At 31.4% G+C, this 23732-nt stretch overlaps 1 protein-coding gene across 5 annotated transcripts in view; it reads right to left on the bottom strand.

Annotated features, from left to right (window-relative positions):
- The window catches only part of LOC107438365 (uncharacterized), a 98981-nt gene that overhangs the window by 40333 nt on the left and 34916 nt on the right, over positions 1–23732 (bottom strand). For all 5 annotated transcript variants that reach the window (XR_015433838.1, XR_015433837.1, XM_087164519.1 and 2 more), the window contains exons 15-20: positions 22442–22548; positions 21278–21313; positions 19666–19807; positions 18329–18435; positions 14634–14757; positions 2530–2627 (exon numbers count right to left, since the gene is read on the bottom strand). Coding sequence is in view for 3 of the 5 variants with exons in the window: in XM_087164519.1 (XP_087020645.1) it covers positions 2530–2627; positions 14634–14757; positions 18329–18435; positions 19666–19807; positions 21278–21313; positions 22442–22548 (614 nt within the window). In the remaining 2 variants the exon portion in view is untranslated. The remainder of the gene's footprint in view (positions 1–2529; positions 2628–14633; positions 14758–18328; positions 18436–19665; positions 19808–21277; positions 21314–22441; positions 22549–23732) is intronic.

A 23732-nucleotide genomic window follows, 5' to 3' on the forward strand; every position in this document is an offset into this window, starting at 1 on the left:
TTATATGAGTTTGACTATGTGAGACCATAACTGTTTTTGTCTATAACGATTATAATCTCATACAGTCTGACTGTCTGATTATATGAGTTTGACTACGTTTCAGTAACTGTTATAACTGTTTAACTGCTATAACTGTTTAACTGCTATAACTGTTAACTGCTATAACTGTTAACTGCTATAACTGTTAACTGCTATAACTGCTAACTGTTATAACTGTAATAACTGTTTCAGTTTATAATAGTTTTAGTTTCATGTGTTCTGACTATCTGAGTATGACTGTGTGAGACTAACTGTTTTAGTCTATAACAGTTTTAGTTTCATACAGTCAAACTATCTAATTATATGAGTTATCTGACCGACTACGTGATGTCTGACTACGAGATATCTGACTATGTGAGACTATAACTGTTTTAATCTATAAAAGTTTTAGTTTCACATAGTCTGACTATCCGGTTATATGAGTTTGATTATGTGAAATTATAACCGTTTTTGTCCATAACAGTTATAGTCTCATATAGTCTACCTATCACGAGATGAGCTCTCTGTGAAGTCAGGGGCTCATCTTGCATTTGCCAGACTTTAACATATATTTCGAATGTATGTTAAAATAAAAAGTTTGGCAAGTAAAGGCTGTTTATGCGCAATGCTGACCACATTGTCAATCCATTGGTTCTGAAATCGTGGAGCCTTTACCACCATGAATCCCCTAATCAACAATGTGCTGTTGAGGAAATGCTTTACTTTAAAATAAAAATTACTTTCCAAATATTTTTGACTTTTTTCCTTTGTCCATTTTTTCATTATTTCACCTTTTAAATATCCATTTGACTTTTTTTATATACTGGGATGCCCTTTTGCTTGTTGCTGCTTTGCTATAATTGTTTTTATGGCCTAAAACAGTTTTCACAATGAAAGTTGAAACTATTCACTTTAAGTATATGTACTAAAACGAATTCTATACTTGATTAAAAAGCCTCACTGGCTTAAGATAATATCTTTATCCTTTTTAAAGCCATTTAAAATGTGATCTTTGCATTTTTTTATATGATTTTAACAAAGTGCTAACATTTTTTTTTAATTGCTATCTTGTAAATATCAAAAATTCATATACGGTTAGGGAAAGATGATAAGAACTGAAATGGTTAGGGTAGGAAAAAAAAGTTAGCAAAATTATCTACATACAAGCTCTTTTATAATAATAATCTTTAATATATAAATGTTTAGACTGTTTTTTAAAAATAAAACAAAAAAACATAAACTAAGGAGTTGCAAATTAAGTTGAAATCTAATAACAAACAAAAACGATATCGAAATCGAACGAACAATTGCATAGGAAGCCGGTACTGAAAATACCTAACCTAAACCAGTTTGATTGACTGAGGGAAGTTGAAATGCAATTATTTGAAATACCATAAGTTTCCTTAAGCAATCAAACAAGTTTTAAAGTTTTCCCTCCCGCTTCTCACAGTACTGACTCGTTATATTTTGATGACGTTTATGTTTTCTTAATTTTTATCTGTTACATGTTATTTGATATCTTATATGTTACTTTATATGTTATTTGTTATCTGTAATGTGAATTATATTTTTGAAAATAATTCCAAAACTAAAAGTTTTTAATAATAACTATAATAAATAATAACTATGATAAAGTTTTTAATAATAAAAATATTCTGCCAACTCTATAACTCTAACTCAAACTTGCTAATCTGAATGATACGTAATGTCGTTTATTTTCAAAAGGTGCCCAATTTGTTGTCTGTAAACATGGATTTTTTAGCGGAATCAAAATATGCTTTTCCCTTTAAAATTTTGAAACGTTTTTAGAAAAAAAATTATAAATTAATAGTTTAAGATTATTTCGAAAATAGTATTTTTTTTCTTAAAAGCCAACGTGGTACTTTTAACTAAAATTTAACCTCGATAAGTATTCTCAATTTAAAAATTTTCCTTGAACTTATAAATGTTCACAGTTGCAGAATTTTAAAACTTTTATGCCAAAAGAAATTACTTGCGATTAAAATTACCCTAGGAAGACGAAGCCGTCTACCTGACCACTATGAGAGAAGGATGTTAGACATTCCTATAAAAGCAATTTTAATGGCCTTTAGCATACTTTCATAAAAGTTTGAAAGACGAAGATAGTCTTTTATACTTTCATGATTTTCGTAACTAATGGCCATTATCAATTGTTTATGTAAAATTTTAGACTTTTATACCAATTTTCAACTACTAAAAAATATTGATGAAAAATTTAACAACTAATTTTTTTTCAGAGCCCCTCTATTTTTTAAAAATATAAATTCTATTTGAAAAAACGTTTCTGGATATTTAATTAATATAACTATAAATACGGAGATCCTCAGTCTGTTGTTCTGAATTTAAATTTTTTAGATTTAAACAATATTGTCTTAACTAATAAAACAATATTAAATGGGAAAAGTTACTGACCATGCTTATTTTAAATATATTCAAGGAAAAAAGTTCTCGTAAAAATTATTTAGAGCTTTTTTAAATAATGTAACTTACCAAAGTGAGACTTTATGAGAAATGAAAGATGTTCATAGTTTTCTGAGTACGTCAGACAGTCACTGATCAATCTCATCTTACAAACTGATCGACATTCTCTAGTTAAATGCAAACATTGAATTAATGGGGATACATAAAAAAACGTTCATCTATTTCATTTAATTTTTGCATACATATAGGTAATTGAAGACATATTATGGAATTAGTCTACATGATTCCTCCAATTTAAAAAAAAATATTGGGAGTACAAATTAGTTCGGTCCATTTTCAAAAGATGGCTCTGGCTGTTATGAATGTTTCATAGTGACAGCTGGTTTCGGTGGTTTCAGAGAGGTTCGATATCTTTCAATAATATTCAGTTCATATCGTTTTGAGCTTCATGCAAAAACCCTGTTTTCGAATTTTGTGGTAACTACTAAGAAGTATTTGCGGGAAGTTTTATGCTTCTGCTTTAATTGGAAGAAAAGTGCAGCTGAAGAGCATCGAATGCTTGTAGAAGTTTATGGTGACAAAGCTCCAACTGATAAATCATGTAGGGAATGGTTTCGAAGTTTCAAGAATGGTGTCGCTATGTGAATGGTATACTATGAGCTGCTACAACCTGGCGATTCCATTACGGGCGATCGGTATAGGCTACAATTAATTCGTCTGAGCCGTGCATTACGAGAAGAACGGCCGGAATACGAGCAAAGACATGACAAAGTTATTCTTCTGCATAATAACGGACGGCATCATGTCGCAATAGTCGCAAAAAATTATTTGGAAACGCTCAAGTGAGATATTTTACCGCACCCGCCGTATTCACCGGACATTGCTCCTTCTGATTACTGGTTGTTCCGACGGATGCAGCATAATTTTACAGGTTACCGGTTCACTTTTTGTACTCCCAAACTAATTTGTTTGGGAGTACAAAAAGTGTAATCAAAACTGACCAAACTAATTTGTACTCCGAATTAAATGTTTCTTTACTAGTTTACGGCATGCGTAGATAGAAGACATATAGAAAGATTTCATGCATATGTTTATCAACTCAGTTTATGATGCATACCACAAAATTTATGATTAAACCACGGTAGCTATATTTCTCATTGCATTTATATAAAGCTATTTATAAAATTATATTAAGGTTATACATTTGAAAATGATTCATACAAAAATTTTATATTATAATCACCATAAGCATTTGATTGCTATCTCCTTAAGAAATCTTAATGAGATGAAAGATGACCTTAAATTGACTTATCTTCCATATATGGAAGATGACTCCATATTCCTTATGTGGTTTATTGTAAAAATACCAATTAAAAAATTTTCGGTAAAGTTTAAATTGTTAATGTTTAACGAGAAAGAAATATTTATATCCCACAATGAGCTTTAGGACATGAAACTGTAGAGATTTCAAATTCTACGACCCCCTTGGCAGACAAACTGGAGGTAGGGAATATTGTTGAAAATATGTATTTTTTGCAAGAAGAAAAAAAAAACATACTACGCTACGTGTGTTCATAAATTTAGTGTATTGTACTTTTAAAATTTTCATATGCTATATACTATATACACTGGTTATCATAAATTAAGGAAAATTCACAAAAATCGCGATAACTCAAGAAATTACACATGGAATTTTATGAAACTTACCCACAATATACAACACATAGTAAGGTATTAAACAACATAAAAAGAAATTATCAGACATTAATAGTAGTATAGAAATTAGCACATGTATAAAATAAACAAATTGGAAGTATCGGTTTGCAATAGAAAAAGTACCTTTAATATGGAATATGATTGCCTCTAGAAGCAATACAGCACAAACAGCGATGTGTGATGCTTTCAATTATGCGGTCTATCAGTTCAATAGGAAGTGAGAGCCATTGCTCTTGTAAAGCAGTTGCAAGCGTGGCAAGGGTCTGAGGGGGCGGATTGATGGCAGATACACGCCTCCCTAGAGCATCCCAAACGTGCTCGATAGGATTCAAGTCCGGGGATCGAGCTGGCCACTCCATGCGAGTAATTGTTTCCTGTTGAAGATAATCATCAACAATGCGAGCTCTGTGTGGTCTTGCATTATCGTCCTGTAACAGGAAGCAATCACCAATTGCCCCGGCATATGGGCGCACATAAGCATCAAGGATGTTGTCTCGATAAACCTGAGCATTCACGGTTCCCCTTGGAAAGACATGGAGGTATGTGCGCCCTCCTAAGGATATGCCTCCCCAAACACAGACACTGCCTCTTCCGTATGCATCTCTTTCACGGATGTTTGATGGATGATAACGGGTCCCAGGTTCTCTCCATATCAAATAACGTCTACTGTCACTTTCTAGACTAAACCTGGACTCATCCGTAAAGAGAACAGGCCTCCATTGATCTGACGTCCAGTGGACATGTTGTCGGGCCCACTGCAAACGGTCTCTCCTATGGCGTGATGTGAGCGGCACGCAAATGGCTGGTCGTCTCGCATACAGACCACCTTCGTGGAGCCTTCTGCGCACAGTTGACGTTGACACCAACCTTCCGGTGGCTGCAGCAAGAGAGGATCTAAGATGTGCCGGAGTAGCGGTTCTATTCCTGCGTGCACTTAATGTCAAATATCGGTCATCGGCACTGGTCGTAACAGTTGGCCGTCCTTGACTGAACCTCCTAGATGCCGAATCTGTGGTTTGAAATTGCCTCCAAAGTCTATGAACCACAGATGGACTCACATTTAGCCATCTGGCCACTTCTGATTGACTCTGCCCTGCCTCTAGTCTCCCGATGGCTCTCCATCGTAGTTCTTCAGGCAAATGATGCCTAGAGGTCATTATTACGAATTGGCTATCTCAGATTTTCAATGTCGCAATCACAGTAAAATTTGTGTGCTTTCTCTCAAACTTGGACTTTTATGCTCCAGGCAGATGACGTAAGCCGAGTGCAGCGCCACTAATTTGCATATTGCAATTTTACTCAGCTACTCTTAGTGGACAACATATGCAAATTTTGCACGGTTTGGCTTACTTTTGAAAGAGTTATCGCTATTTTTGTGATTTTTCCTTAATTTATGATAACCAGTGTATTTGATACTTATATACCGGTGATACTTATAGAATTGATACTCATGTACTTAAATACAAAAATACTCGTTTTCGTTCGTAATTTATTGCTGATCCTACAAGCCTTTGAAAGCTTTAAAATTCAATGATAAGTAGAGAAATCGTATCATCTAAACACATCTAAAGAGATAAAATAATCCATTGAGTATTTCTTGAAAATAATTACCAAAAACATAAAGTAAGTTTCTCTTCCATCGTTGTAGTGTAGTGTGCACTTATTATAACGAATATATATATATACAGGGTGATTCTAAAAAGATGGGGGAAATTGTAGGAAGTGATAGTACACACCCATACAAACAATTTTCATCAAAAAATGCATGGGCGAAAACAAAACGCATAGCTGCTGGCGCATTTGGAAAGTTTTTTCATTCAAACGAGAAAGCTCCATTCCTATTGCGAGTTACTGCGCTACGTTATTTGTCGCCAAGCTTTCGCCAAAGCTCGCCTATCTTTTCTTCGCCGTTGTACCAGCGTAGCTGCTGCCGGCCACTGTTTTAAACACTTATTGTAATCACATGCCATTAAATTTGCTTTTATAAATTAACTTCATCGTTATTTGTGTGTTTTTGCCTCATATAAGAACATAAACTTTAACGCCCTCTAGCGGTTTTGGGTTTTGTTTTCGACCATGCATTCTTTGATAAAAATTGTTTGTCTGGGTGTGTACTATCACTTCCTAAAATTTTTCCCATCTTTTTAGAATGACCCTGTATATATATATATATATATATATATATATATATATATATATATATATATATATATATATATATATATATATATATATATATATATAAAATTCTATATTTAAATTAATTGTTAAAGATGCATAATTCTTATGTACTTTTCATATAAATTTCTAATTCAAATCAGGAATTTGTTTGTCTTTTTTTGTTTAACTTAAATATGTCGTTTAAATATTTTATTTCTGAAATCACAACAATGTCTCTATGCTCTTAACAATGCTTGATTTCAATATTTCCACCAATTCAGTATTGGCTGATAGTTGGTACAATTGTTTCATAAATATATCTACAATGTTCTGCATTTTTCTGCATTGTTAGAAGAGTAAAAAGAGAGAGAGATCATTAACAAATGCTCATTCTATTTTTGATGCTTGCCTGTGTAACATTAAAAACATGAATAGCTTTCTAAAACTGTTTAAAAAAGGAAAATCGAATGATGATCCAAACGGTAAATTTATAACACAAGTTATCTTCCTTAGTTCTATCATTTTTATTAATTGACGTTTATATTTTCATAAAAACTATATTTTATTTTAAATTGAAAACTTTCAAACATTCAAGCGGAAAACATCATAAGGCAAAATTATTTATAAAATAAATATAAAAAGCTCATAAGTAATTTCGAGTTTTTTTTTTTCCTGTTGTATGTGAAAGAATTAATACATTCTCCCGTTTGGTCTTAATATTTTTGACAAAAATGGCGATTATTTCTGTAGCATTACTTTTTTTTAACGAATCAGAAATACTTTTAAGCTGCTGATTTCAAATCAGCAATTGGTTCCTTCTTTTTGTGCTTCAGAACAAGTCATTGTAGGAATGCGCCGCTAGTCAAGTACGATGACATTTCGGGGCATGAGTTTCCCGTTCAATTTTAATTCTGATGCTGATCCCTAACTCCCCTAGAAGTTTGTCACAACATTTCTGTAACTCTTTACTATATATGACATTCTTAAGCTTGCACATTTCAACAAAAATTAATTAAAAATGTAAAAGAAAAACCTGTATCCTTAGAAGCAAAATTAATTTCAGATTTGAAATTCCCCCACCCGAAATAGGGAAAAGCAAGTATTTGTATGAATGTTAAAAAAAAATTTTCCCAGTATAATCTTATGGCCGTAGATTTAATTCAAAGAAGAAAAAACATGAAACGCTGCACCAAAAAGGGGGGTTTTCTTTCTTCAGTTGAAAAAAAAAACTAATTATTAAGATTAAATGATTTTTTTTTTCTGTTTCGTTTTCACAATTTTTAAATTACTTTCGAAATTGAACGTTAAGCCTTTCTTTTCTTTCCCTCAAACAACCCCTAGTATTAAAACTATTTAAACAAAATTTTGACTAAAAATGAGTGAGTAGGCAACGGTCAAGAAGGTTTCGTACGTTGACTCTTCCAAACTGTTTCATGAGAACATTCCAAGAGAAGAAAGCAGTTAATAAAACCATTAAACTATACTTCTAAGCAGACAGAGAGATAAAAAATTTTATAAAACATAAACTGTAGCAGCAAGGAGGGATTTGTTCCCTTATATAAAGACTGTTTTTAAAAACTTTAGTTTTCCGCTTGTTTTTTACGAAGTCCCTCAACAAGAAACAAAACCATATTTTTCCCAATTAATCCTACAAGAGCATTTTAAAATTTATAACAATCATTTAGTACACTTAACGAATTGAAATTATGTAATTTTTGCAATGTATTTGCTAGAGTATTAAAACTTAGTTGTGTTATTTTAAATTGTAAATTGATCAATTGAAATCTGTAAATATAATTTCAGAGACTAGTGTTGTCCGTACAACCTGGTTTGGTATCTTTAAGAAAAAGAAGAAAAAGAACCAAACTGTGGAGGTACAAACTTTGAATAACACTGATGAGAACGGCTTGAATGAAAAGCCTGATCATGAAATTGCTCAAATGAGTACCAACAATATTGAGCAAAGAGATTTTGTGGAAGCAGGGATGGCTGAAGATCCCCCTTGCCTTCCAGCAAATGATGGATTAACTTTTGAAAAGGAATTCGTCCGATTTCCGGACATTGAAAATCCATTTTGTGATAAAACTGAGATGCCACGTACCTGCGCTTCTGGTGAAACTGAGCTGAAAAAATCTCAGAAGAAATTGAAAAAAAGTATAACAGGTAAATTATTTTCATAATTATTCGTTGTTTTGTAAACCTAGCACTACCGCAGTAGTCCGGAGTGAACTATGAAGTCAAACATGATTTATACCTACACTGAAAATCAGACAGTTGTTTTGCATAATGAACACAAGAATAAGATGGGACAATTTGCGTTTTTATTACTGACCTACGATTGTGGTGAAACTGTTTGACCTCTGTAGTTTTTGAAATTCAAAACTATGTAAAATGTCATACTTGATTTTTTTTTTTTTTTTTTGTAAAATGTTACTATAATTTAAAAGCATGAGAAAGCTCAAAATGATAACAGAAAATATTCCGTACTTATATTTAAAAAATATATAATTCAGAATACTAGTTACCAGATTTTACGTTTTTTCTTCGTGATTTCAGATACTTACGTGTTTTATTTTTGTATTTCGTATTCACAAAATATTACAAATTTTATATTCAACATTTGCATTTTTTTTGCATTTTCTCACCCTTTCTCCGAATTTTTAAGGGTTTTTATTTTCTATTCCTTTTAATGGTGGTTGCTGGATAAGAGTTACGAGCAATGCTAAAATTAGTGTATTACTTATAGTTACTTGATAAGTATCCATCAGTTCAGGACTTTGTGAAATATAGTCGTAAATATTTTTAATGTTCAACTCTATTTTGCAGCTCCTCCAAAGCCATGCAGAGCCTTGTTCGAAAGTGTAAAGAAAAACAACAAAAAGGAAAAGAACGAATTAAAAAAGGCTTTTTGCAACCATGTGGATCTACTCATGGATATAAAACATCGCCTCAAAAAGGACAAATCCGATCCTCGCAGATTGTATGACCTGCTCAATTCGGAGGAAGTGATTTTGTCCAGTCGCAAGTTGCTAACTGAACTGCGAAAAATTGATAAACTGCAGAAAAACGGACAGTTCTTCTTTAACTAAGAGGTGAGACAAAAAAATTGCTGCCAGGGTTTTGTTTAAGAGAAATTTACGTCAACTAAATTATTATTTGTTTTTATAGTACACAGCGAAAAAAAATGGTAATGACATTTCTGAAGGAAAAAAAAACATAGTTCTGATTATTAAAACTAAAATATAAGAAATTTGAACCATTCATTTGGTGATTTTTCAATTTATATGGTAACAGTTCACCAGAAATTCTGGTTTTCAAAATAAAAGTTTTTATTACTGCACATTTAGTAAACAATATAAACCTAAAACTGAAATTTAGCTGAATAAATAGTTTTTTTGCCATGCCCTTAAGTATCATGCCAAAATTACCAAACTCAAAAATAAATTTTTTCACATATTTTAGATCGTCATTTTTGTGCTAATTTTACCAAAATCATTACCGTAGTAATTTTGCCAATTTTACCAAAATTCCTACGCTTCAATATATATTACCGAGCTTTTACTCATAGAGCCAGAAATACGGTAAATTTTACCATATTCTGGTAGTTGTAATTGTAATTTTTTCTCAGTGTAAAACTGGATCCTTCCCAATAATATTCATTCTCAAAATGGACTTCTAAAAAATTCTTTTTTTTTTTTTGAAAAAGTGTGGACGATTAGGTCAGCAATTTATCATTTTAAAGCTACAAGTCCTCAAAAGACATGATACTGTGTTTAGTTAAGTGGGAGGGGGGAGAATTAAGTATTGAACTTTCACAAATTCAGTTAAAACAGGACCTTTTACAGTAGGGGAGAGTGGGGTCAATTGTAACAGGGTACGATTGTAACAGAGTAAAAATTTCGAGTGTCGGGTCCTAGATTTGGTTCCTAGGTGGCGCACAAGGTGTATTTAATAAATCTACATGTACACCCCTGCTCCCAACCATTTTTATGTACTTTTGAAAGAGTTACAACACAAAAGATATTTCTACGCTACGTAAGTACTTTTTTTGGTATTAGAATATTATATTGTAACAAAGTAATTTTGTTTAAACAAATAAAAATTATCAACCGAATATGTAAGTGGACACCTTAATTAACATTTCAAAAAAATAAAATATTAGTTTTGTTAATTAACTAGCATTGTTTTTAACAAATGAAGCTGAAATAGCGTCTTGGGGACGATTGTAACAATAAGTAAAGGGACAATTGTAACAGCTGAAAATAAAATTCATAATTTCACTTGCAATTGTTTAACCCCTTAGGTCCCATTTCTTATGTTTACAAACCATTACTTAACTCTTTAAGAACCACCAATAGTTTCCTATATCATTTATATTATGTTGCATGTGCATTATTTTATTTGTCACCTTTTCACAGCATAAATTAAAATTTTTAACCCCTTAAAGTTAAAAGTTTAACCCTTTAGGTCTCTGCTCATTATTATTTTTACTCCTAAAATATCACTACTATTTTGATCAATAAAAAATGTATCACAACTATGATAATATGTATAATTAACTATGTTTTAGTTGAATTTTTGAACTGTTACAATTGACCCCGTAAGTGGGGACAATTGTAACAAGTGCACGACTGTCAAAAATTGTTAATAACTAATATAATAACATTTAAAATAAGGTATTTATTTTTTTGTCTAGTAGAGGATAGTCTACTTTACGCGTCAGTCAACTAATACTAATATATTAGATTTTTTTTTGTTAGTTAAAAATAGTTACGTAAAAAATGTTACAATTGACCCCACTCTCCCCTACTGAAAAAATTTTCCGGCAAAATTCTTCAAATTCAGAGAGGGCTGCTTTATCAAATTTTAGGGTAAAGTATTGATAGAAAATTTTCTTTCTTTAAGATAAGTTTTGCAATCCCTACTACGGTATCTTTCGTGAAAATATGTGATCGAAATTTTTAATCTTTTGATATTTTGAAGTGATGAGTTTTGGAAACTTATACCAAAGGACAATTCATTTCTATTCTTTAATTGAAAATTTTGTAAACATAGTCATTAATTTCTTTCATACAATTACAAATTTTATTTCTTTTACAAATGCATACAAATACATACATACAAATTTTATTTCTTTTGCAAAAAAATAAAATTTTTGAAAATTTCGAGTTCAGGAAATGTATTACTGTGAAGCAATATTAGTTAGGTTTACAAAATGAACTGTTGAAAAAGGTAAACAAGATTTTTAATTAAAAAAATTGATCCCTTTTTTGTTTACTCTTTGATCTATTGAAAAATTTAAAAGAAGAGAGATTCACAAAGAGATAAATAATACGAAAAGTTATTAGTATTATTGTAATTATTATTTTAGTTTCATGAAATATTTGACAGTTGATTTTTAATTCATTGTTTTTTCCTTTTCAGTCTAAGAAGACTGTATGTATGAGAGCAGTTGCTGCGTTGATGATTTTCTTGCATTATTATTTATTAACTATATATTATGAGTTGCACTGTGTGCCCCTAAATTTTTTGAACGAAATAAAACCCTTTTGGCTAATTGATTTTGTCGTTATTAGAAATGCGAGTAATTTTTGCTTTTATTCCCTTTTTAATAGTTTATCAATCTGAAAGAAGGAAATTTCATTACTTCTACTACATTATTGTCATTAATGCATATTTTTTGGAGACATTTAGGTAAGAATCTGCAAATAAAATTTAAGTGTGGGAGAAACAAAAGCCCAGTCGAATCCGTGATACCCCCACCGTTATTGTTGTATACATTTTATTGAAAGCGAGGGGCGCGATGACAATTACAAACTGGGCCTCGAATACATAAAGGTTGAGAAACGCTAGATTAAATCATTGTTTCAGCAGTGGTAGCTCAGGGGCTAGAGCACTCGCCTCCCAATGAGATGAGCCGGCTTCTAATCCCGGGAATGGCTGGTTGATTCAAATTCCGCAACCAGCTAGCACCAACCACAATACTGACGTAAAATATTCCCAGTGGTAGACGGATCATGGGTTAGAGTCCCCTTGCCGTTAGACTAGCCGTGGGACATTCTCTCCATGTAACGCAAATGCGGATTAGGTCCATTAAAAAGACCACTACGATGGCAAATTTGTCCCAATACTTGATCCAGGAGTTCCCTTGTCTTCTAGATTGGATTCAAAACTACAAGGTTACGGAGTTGAACATAAGTAGTCATAAACTGAAAATTCGGTCTGCTGTTCAACGACGGTTATAAAATAGGAAATTAAGCCATTGCTGACACAACCACTACACTTTCCAATAAGAAAACATGTTTCGTCCATAGGTTCAATTAAAAACTTTACAGCAACAGTGATACAGTGTCGTTGGTATTGGGGTACATTACTTAATGAAGGATATTTATCCTATTGCTAAATTGTGAAGAACGAAGTATATATCACCCAATGTCAATAACTCTGCAGGATTGCATCAATGCAGCTACATCGAATGAAACAAGCTATTTTTAAAATATGGGCAGAACTTGTTTTCAATTGGGATATGCGCCAACTGACAAAGGGTTCTCCCATTTGTGATACGTATCAGAAAGTTGGTGAGTGTGTCTCTCTTACCATGTTTTACCTATATTTCAACAAAGTGTACTTGTAAACAGACTGTCCTTTGAAACGGGATGAATAATTTTAATTTATTTTATAACCCAAAATTGCGTGACGTTGAACACTAAACCCATTTTTGGACTTCTGTCTAACAATGTTCAATTCTGTTGCCATATAATTTTGAATCAAACCCTAAAGAAAATTGGAACTTTTAGTTCAAGTATTGGAAAACTTGAAGGGTTAATTGATAAGACTAACCCACATTTGCTTTACATGAGAGGACAAAAGGATTCCAACCCATGATTCAACTGCCACTGAGGATATTTTACGCCAGCACTGTAATTGGTGTGTTCAAAAAATTATGAGAAAGGACTGAAATTTCAATAATTTTTAATGAAATTTGTTTATAAATTTTTGTAATTTTTTTTACATTAATTAAAGCACATATGAAGACTTGTGTAATATATTTGCCCAGTTCTTTCCCTTCTCAAAATAACTATCTAAACACACAAAAGCATAAAATTCTATATAACATTTATAGTATCATTAAAAATATTAAATGTCGAATTTTCCTCTTTCTATGTGACAGTTATAAAATTTTGACTATCTCTCTCTCTCTCTCTCTCTATATATATATATATATATATATATATATATATATATATATATATATATATATATATATATATATATATATATATATATATATATATATATATATATATATATATATATATATATATATATATATATATATATATATATATATATATACAGGGTCTTTATAATTAAAGTTCCACTTTGAAATGGCTATAAAAATATAACTACCCGACCAAATGTCATCAAACTTGGTAAATGTCTATAAGAGGTCATGGGATTTTAGTTCCCGCAAAAAAAAAATCGTTCAAAAATTCACTTCCAGCGGAGAATGGCGCTGTATGCAATAGTGTTAAACAAATGTGAAATATGCAAATTTGTTTTACACGTCATGTGACTTTGCAGTTATAAAAGTGAGGCGCCTTGTCTGAGCTGTCAGTGTTCTGAGTCGACAATGTCTGTTACAATGCAAGACCGTGCTTTACTCGTGAAATGTTACTATGAATGCGACAGCAATGAACGGAGGGCTTTACAAAAGTTCCGTACTGTAAGAGGAAAACGCCGAGGTCCAATGACACAGCAATGTTTACGGAAAATGATGGCAAAATTTCAAGCCACAGGTTTGTTATCTGTTGCACCTGTTATTTCGTTTAACCTTATCCTAACCGTTAACCATTCACCGCTGGTGGTGAATTTTTGAACTTTTTTCTTTTTTTTTTGCGGGAACTAAAATCACATAACCTCTTATAGACATTTACCAAGTTTGATGACATTTGGTTGGTTAGTTTTATTTTTATATCCATTTCAAAGTGGAACTTTAATTATAAAGACTCTATATATATACACACAAGCTTTTCTAACGGTATACAATTTCATAATAGAGTGTTTAATAGCAATTTACATGCATAGGTAATTCATTTTATTCATTCATTTATCTTGATATGTTCAAAAGCATTTCTACTCTGTGAATCAAAAATGATCATATATCTCAAAAATAATTTCTATAATATTTTGAAACTTGAAAAATTTAGGTAGTATACTGTCAACTCTTTATTCTTTACCCCGAACAAATCCAGAATTATCACAGAGTAATCTTTACTAATTTGCTAATATCTTACCTGGAGTTAAGCGAGATATCATTGTAAGGAAATCCTCTTTGAAAAACTGATAAAACGATTGCATCACAACAACTCAGAGCTTCACTAATGATGCTGTGACAATTTTCTGTAAACTTCTGATATCCTGAAAGAAAATTACAACTTTTACTGCATTATACTATTTTTTTATTATCAAAATTAGATCCAAAAGGCAATTTAATTTTATTACATTAAATATTATAGTCAAACGAAGGTATTCAACGATATATTGCACGAAATTTTCCTGCTCTTCAAAACGAAATTATAAACTATAAATAACTTTTAGTCATACTTAAAAGTCATTGACAATATATTGCATGAAGCTTTCATGCTCTTCCAAACGAAATTATGAACTATAAATATCTTTTAGTCATACTTAAAAGTATTTGACAATATATTGCATGAAGCTTTCATGCTCTTCAAAACGATATTATAATTTATAAATATCTTTTAGTCATACTTAAAAGTATTTGACAATATATTGCAAGAAGCTTTCATGCTCTTCCAAACGAAATTATGAACTATAAATATCTTTTAGTCATACTTAAAAGTCATTGACAATATATTGCATGAAGCTTTCATGCTCTTCCAAACGAAATTATAAACTATAAATATCTTTTAGTCATACTTAAAAGTATTTGACAATATATTGCATGAAGCTTTCCTGCTCTTCAAAGCGAAATTATAAACTATAAATATCTTTTAGTCATACTTAAAAGTCATTGACAATATATTGCATGAAGCTTTCCTGCTCTTCAAAACGAAATTATAAACTATAAATAACTTTTAGTCATACTTAAAAGTATTTGACAATATATTGCATGAAGCTTTCATGCTCTTCCAAACGAAATTATGAACTATAAATATCTTTTAGTCATACTTAAAAGTATTTGACAATATATTGCATGAAGCTTTCATGCTCTTCAAAACGAAATTATAATTTATAAATATCTTTTAGTCATACTTAAAAGTATTTGACAATATATTGCAAGAAGCTTTCATGCTCTTCCAAACGAAATTATGAACTATAAATATCTTTTAGTCATACTTAAAAGTCATTGACAATATATTGCATGAAGCTTTCATGCTCTTCAAAACGAAATTATAAACTATAAATATCTTTTAGTCATACTTAAAAGTCATTGACAATATATTGCATGAAGCTTTCATGCTCTTCAAAACGAAATTATAAACTATAAATATCTTTTAGTCATACTTAAAAGTCATTGACAATATATTGCATGATGCTTTCATGCTCTTCAAAACGAAATTATAAACTATAAATATCTTTTAGTCATACTTAAAAGTATTTGACAATATATTGCATGAAGCTTTCCTGCTCTTCAAAACGAAATTATAAACTATAAATATCTTTTAGTCATACTTAAAAGTATTTGACAATATATTGCATGAAGCTTTCCTGCTCTTCAAAACAAAATTATAAACTATAAATATCTTTTAGTCATACTTAAAAGTATTTGACAATATATTGCATTTCATGCTCTTCAAAACGAAATTATAAACTATAAATGTCTTATAGCCATGATTAAAGATATTTAACGATATATTGCACGAACCTTTCGTGTTACTCAGAGCAAAATTATAAACTATAAATAACTTTTTGTGATACTTTTATTTGTTTCACTCCTGCATAATTAGAAGACTAAAAGTCAGGTTCACAAATAAAGTTAGTTGTTACTGCTAATCACATTCACAACAGAAATAGAGTAGATTTAGAAACCAAAAATTAAAGCAAATGTTTTTGGTATCCAAAAAGTTTAAATAAAGGGAGGATCATGCATTAGTTAAGACATCGTAAGACAAAACCTCAAAAACAAAACATTTTTTGACCAAATGAAACTTTCAAGAAGAAATTGAAGACAATTTTCAATATAAATTCAATGATTTAAAGAATTTTCAATGCATAATATCAAATTTCTGAGAATCTTTCACAATAAAGAAATTAAGGAAAATGTGCGCATCTATAACTAAAAAAAATAATAATAAATACATTCACTTAATTTTTGCTTCCATTATTAATACCAATAATAGAAGAGTACGAATTTTCCAAAACTGATTGATTCTCACATCAATTCAGATAAGACATATTAGCTTAATTCAGACATATTAAGACTAATAGTTTCTCTTCTTAAAATGTTGATAACTAATACCGCTCATTAGATCTCTAAAATGAGACTAAAAACGATAATCATCGTAGTCTATAAGGAGACTTTCCTATATAAAATTAAATAATGGGCCCTCAAAAGTTTTAAATTGGTAAAATGACTTCAATCTCATTCCTATGAAGGACAAAATTAGAAATTCGCTATAAAAAATTATAATAAAAAAATCACGGTTTGAAGTGCGTTGTTGCATGTCCACATCCAACTTCATGTTCAATTTTGTAACCGCGATGTGTTGCATTGTATCTCAGAACAAACTTCTTACATTTGCAGAATTAGTCATTGTTTCATTACTAGTTATAAGATTTAGTCTTTTTTGAAAATGCCTATTCGATGTGTCAGAAAGATGTTTACGAGGGATAAGTCACCGAAAACTAGATAAGTCACCGAAAGATTGATAAGTCACCGAAAAATTGATAAGTCACCGAAAGATTGATAAGTCACCGAAAGATTGATTAGTCACTGAAAGATTGATTAGTCACTGAAAGATTGATTAGTCACTGAGAGATGGACAAGTCACTGAAAGATGGACAAGTCACTGAGAGATGGACAAGTCACTGAGAGATGGACAAGTCACTGAGAGATGGACAAGTCACTGAGAGATGGACAAGTCACTGAAAGATGGACAAGTCACTGAAAGATGGACAAGTCACTGAAAGACGGATAAGTCACTGAAAGATGGATAAGTAGGAAAATGGATTATGGTTGGACAAGTCACAAAAAAATGATGAATAAGTCACAATAAGTTACAAAAAAAAACGGATGGGTAAAGGGCAAAAGATGGATAAATTAAAAAATTATTTCGATTTTAAATAAATATTATTCAATTTTTGTTTGGTGATTATTTTTGAGAGAAAATCTTCTAAATAATAAGCATGAGTGTTTAAATTTACAATTTTAGATAAAAATAAAACGGAAAGTCTTATTTTCGGATATTTTAATTGTTCTAAGGGCATCCGGTAAGAATATTATATATCCTAGGGAGATTTAAAAAATGGCGAAAAAAGCGATTTTTATTTAGAATTTCGAAGCTTAGATAAGAGCAAAACTATTAAAAGCAATAAAATAATTTTAACAGAAAATTGAAGAATTTAACTACTTAAATATTTTGTAGTTATTTTTTCTTAGTACAACAGAAGGATAAATTTTTAAACTTTTAGAATTTCTTGCTCTTTGTAATATATATTTGTATTGTATTTCTTCACATTTCAAACTATAAGATCTTATTAAGATTATCTGTTCAAAAAGTTACTTGAAAAAATTTCTTACTTTTCTTATAAATTTTCACAGTAATTAAAAACTGCAACCTAAGAAGATAAATCCAGTTAAATTTTTACATTTATGCTTTATCTAAAAGCATAAGCACATAAAAAAAATTTTGAAACGGTTCAAATTGTACCAGATGTGCCAAAATAGTTTGATTTTCGAAGAATATTTTAATTTACATTCCATTTATACAAATAATACTAAAACAAAAGATAAAATATACCCTACCTACAGCTGGTATAGATACAGCCTGATTCATTATAGATGAAGCAAATAGTGCAGTGTCCGGAGAACATTTTTGAGCAGCAAGTCTATAGCAGAAGTAATTGCAACGTCTGGAAAACAAAAAAGGTTTAATAATGCAGCTTATACATAAGATGTTCTTGACTTTCAAATGGAATTCTGTGAACATTTTAGCTGATACAGCTATGAAACTAAGACCTACTTTCATGATTGGTTGCTTTAAGGGTACTTTTGAACCAGTTACTAAATCAGACTGTTTCAAAAGAATATACTTCAGAAAATAATTTTACATGCCATCGCACTGTTTTAGAATAACTATACTAGCTGAATAAAAACCACCTTTTAACTACATGCTTCATCTTGTGAGGAAGAATAAGTTTAATGTGGATTTGCTTATAGTAAGAATCTTTACTGTAATAACTATAACTAACTACGTTTTGTACAAATCGCGAAATTAAAAGCTAAAAACGAAAACAGGGAAACCACTTTCAAATATGTTCCTGATAATAATGGATTAGCTATAACTACTGTATAGTAGTTTAATAGATAATGCATTAACTTTCTACCAATATAATATCACATATTCACCTACATTATATGTTGGCCTCTATTACTATAAAGCGTGGCATAATAATACATGCTACGATTAACATGCAATTACATCTGAGGAACTCTGATAGAACATAATGAGAAAGCTTTTCCTGATTCTCCTAATAAGACTCGAATCCCATTGAATCCTTTCCAGTTGTTGTTGTTGCTAACGTATGCCTGTTTAGGCAGAGGGGTGCGATTGTTCCTGTTTTCCAGTTGCGCCATCTATGGCCAAGAATTCGACTTCTGTCACACACATTCATTGCACCCGTTTATAGAGTGGATTCATTCATACATCCATTCATTCATTCATTCATTCATACACAGATCGTAATTTTGACCTGAATCAGAGAACGATCGATCTCCAATCCAGTACCCCCAGAGGTATTGATTTGTTATAGGAACATTGAGGACTTTGCGACTCCACAGATTTAACGTGAATCAGTCACCATTTACTACACGGGGAATCTTCGGCCGGCGGGGTTCGAACCCGCAAACTCTCGGACATGGGCCCAACGTCCTACCGACCAGGCTACCCCGGCGATTCGTTTCCAGTAACCTTGCACTATGACTTGATTTCCTGTTTTTTCTTGGATTTGATATCATGTAGAAATTTAAAATCAAAGACTTCGTTAAAATAATTTATGGTTACTATAATAAATTTCTTAACAGAAAAACTGTTCGATATTAATTCTTTAAAAAAAATAATTCTAACATTAAAAAATATTTACTTGAGGTTTGGACCATCTATTAAAGGCCATGGTTCTGAGTTAAGTAAAGTGTAGACAGCTCCTTTCATGGCAGGACAGCAAATTTCAAGAATTGGTTCCATAACTTCGAAACATTTGTTAATGTTTCTCAAATCACGAACAGCTTCAAAATAATCATTAAAGTCCAAAATTTTAGAAAGAAGCTTACTATTTTATTTTTTATTAAAATCATGAAAATGTAACTTTCATTGCCTCTCCAGCTATTGAGTTTTTGAACACTCATGAAATAAATAACCGACAGTAGTTACTCTGGAATTAAGATAGTATAAAATAACAATTGCACGTAATCAAATTCAAATTTCAAAATACTTTTTTTCATAACTACTCTTAATATTATTTTACTATTACTTGCAAACAATGATCAATGATTAATAATGTATATACAGGGTTATTCATAATTCCCGCAGATCAACGAAGTCAAGCATCACTGGCTGCGGTCAGTGTGCGGGTGGGTGACCACTTGGATCAGTTTGCGTAGGGACCGAGGGTGTGCGGTAATAGTCCTCGTTAAACTGTTCTAACGTAAAGTGCTCGACTTCGTGTGCAGGTCGTCGGGCTACCAATGCAGGGGTGCCATCCCCTCTGCAGAGGATCAAAATTGTGATGGCATGTCTTCGGATCATCCTCAGGGATGCTTCCCAGACTGTCGCCAATAGCCCATTGTGCGGCTCTAGTGCGACGTAAATGAACTACAGCAACTACAACAATCATAATTCCCTCCCGGCAGGAACTGGATTATAGCATTGATATATGCCGTGTGACCAAGGGTTCACACATAGAACACCTGTAATGCATGTAAGTAAAACTTAAATAGTTACGGAATAATTTCGTATGTTTCTTTTTTTCATATTCGTCTTCTTTTTTTTACTATAACGCTTCGAAACCCCGGAGGGAATTATGAATAACCCTGTATTATTTCAAGCATGTGAACTGTTATAATAATGAAAGCGTAAACGTACATGTTTACAAATTTCTGAATGACAATTGTTTTCTTTCGTGGACAACATAACGCTAAAACAAACTAAGCTTGAGTTGGAAAGAATTTAAAGGTTAAACCGAATAGTTCATATCAAAAGACTGTATGTTTATATCACGTTTTAATTACACTTATGCTGGTTCAATAACAATAATTTTATTCATCATTATTGTTATTCATTAAGAAAAGCGTAGAAGAAAGCGTTGATGATAATTTTGAAAGACATGTCATTGAAAGAATGCATAGGAGATGTGTCCTCATGCATGATATTTTTTAAAAGCATAATTGTTGTTTTACTGAAAGTTTTTCTATTGCTTGTCGTTTATTTCAATTTTAAAAAATTTATTTCAATAACGTATTACTGACTAAAAACTTTAATTTTTTTTAAAACGAAATTGATTTTTAAAGTTTTAATAATTATTTTGAATAATTGGTTGAATTAGTTTGAATTTTACTGTAGAATACAATTAAAAAATGGGATAGAAAACAACTGAAACTTCTCTAAACTTAAAATATTAAATCTCCCCTGAAGAAACATATCTGCAGAATTGAATGACTAGGAGTCATAGATAGTAAATAGCAAAAAAAAAAGCTTACGTGCAACATTTGTTCCTTGGTCATAATTGTTAACATCTGAAAAAATAACAACAGTCAGGTTAAATTGGAATTATCAATTTCAAAGAAATTAAAACGTATCATTTTTCATTAATTCATACAATATATTACATAATTATAGAATATTTATTATATCAGCTAATATATTAGTGTATTAAAATAATTCGACCAAATTATTATACGTACTGTAGTTTTTTAATAATTACACGTTTTGCAGGAGTTTATAGGCAATGCTTTTATATTTAAACATACGTGTAACGGGTTCTTATTCAAGAGACTTTTTATGTACGTACTTCCCATTTGTATTTATTTTTAACGTATTGCGTTACAATGTTAACCAATTGGTACACGAACGTAAACAAGTGCAAACCGGTTTCAGTCGTGTAAAATAAAGCTGTATAATATTACATTATAATTAAGATTTTACATAGAATCCTTAGTGCGTTTAATAATTTATCTCGGGACTGTATATACATAGTTAAAAGTGATACCTAAATAGTAAGGCACTTAAACTGTCGCTTTTTTTTTTAATTTTCCTTGGCGAAAGACCTTCGAAAAATCTTAATCAAATTCCAACAGCTGAACTTTTTCTATATTTTATTTATTTTTTAGGATTTCCGGCAAAATTAAATTCCTAGCGCACTTTAGCATCCAAATAAGAGTCTCGGTGCTGCCATCTAGTGTGGCAGAAACTAGGCGTCCAAATTAACATGGCCAACGGTATCTCACCCATTGCGGTGGTCCTGAAAGAATGGATACCACTTCTGGAGAACGCACTAGGTCTGATCATGTGTGCGCACTTGTGCAGCTCATTGGAAAAAATAAAAAGAAATTTATTTTTTAGGAGGACGTAGAAAAAACATTAAGGCCATTTAATTAAAAATATATATATATAAAATCTTACGAAAGTAACACACAAAATCCTATCACAAAAGAGAGAATCGTTTACTAATTGGCTATATAATTCATATATAAATAAGAGATCATTAGTAAGAAATAGCACGATTCGTATTCGTAAAAAAGAATCAAACATTATATGCAAATGGCACAATTTATAAATAATAATCAGATAAGTTTACTTATACATTGAAACCATATTTTAATCATTTTTATTCTCTTTTTTGTGAAATTCAAGGAAATACTGACCTTTCTGGAGGTAGTCAATTGTATATTTAAATAGTTTTTGGATCATGTTAATATCTTGCTTATCACAGTCACTGATTTTTTGCATGACACAAAGAATGTCGCAATGTCTATAAAAAATAATAAATAATGAATTAAAAGAGAAAATAGTAAATGACACAGAATGAAAATATAATGTAAAAATTTTAAAGCCTGAACTATTAATGTTTCCATTACCTAGAAATATTAATTGCCGAACCCGGAGCGACGGAATAGAACAACCGCCGGCCAAACAATCCCTGTGAATTAAATAGTGACTGGTGCACGTTAAATTTGTCGGGGTCATGAAGTTCTCCAAATTCCCATACCAAATCAAAGTCACTGGGATATTGAATTGGAAATTGATCGTGTTCTGGTTCTAGTCAAAACTATGATCAGTAGATGGATGAATGGAGTATGATTGGGTCCTCCTTCTAAAACGGGCTGTGACGTGTGTTTTGCTGAAGTAGTCTTTTTGCCATAGATGACGCCACTAAAATAACAAGAAAAGCACCCGCTGCTTGATTTCAAGCAGGCTGGCTGGTACTGACAAGGGGCATAAGTAGAGCCGTGGTGGCTCAGGGGATAGAGCCTTCCAATAAGGTGAACCAGGTTCTAATCCCAGAGATGGCTGGTCTAAATGAATTCCACACCCGACTCGAACCGACCACCGTGCTGACGTAAAAATATCCTCAGTGGGAGACTGATCATGGGTTAGAGTTCCCTTGCAGTCTGGCTAACAGTGGGAGGTTTTGTGGTTTTCCTCTTCGTGCAACGCAAAAGCGGGTTAGTTCCCTCCTAATATTTGATCATGGAGAGCCCTTTCCTTTGGATTGGGATCAAAATTACAAGGCTGCGGAGTTAAACGTTAGTAGTCGTAAACCCAAAATTGGGTCAGGCTGTTCAGCAACGGTTATGAAAATGGCATCAGTAACAACAAAGTGACAACTTAATCTACACATGTTCTTAACAATCACCAGTGCATCTTTGCTTCTCTATTATAATATAATCGATAAAAATATTAGAAGAGAATTTGTAAAAAAATTATCGTTTGTTTTAAAAAATTATATAATTAAATGCTGTCTATTGAATATTATTTGATTATGTTGATTAAATATTGTTTGATTATATTATGTTAAACAGTTTCAAACGTGGAATAGAATTATTTATGACATTAAAATCCTATTTGTCATTGCAAGACAATGCTTAGTATCTAATCTTAATATGACCTAACACAATATACGCACAAGGCATTTTACTTTATCATAAGAAATTA

This window comes from Parasteatoda tepidariorum, chromosome 5, assembly GCF_982258835.1.
Source record: "Parasteatoda tepidariorum strain Cologne lab strain chromosome 5, Ptep-v5.0, whole genome shotgun sequence".
NCBI classification, from domain to species: domain Eukaryota; kingdom Metazoa; phylum Arthropoda; class Arachnida; order Araneae; family Theridiidae; genus Parasteatoda; species Parasteatoda tepidariorum.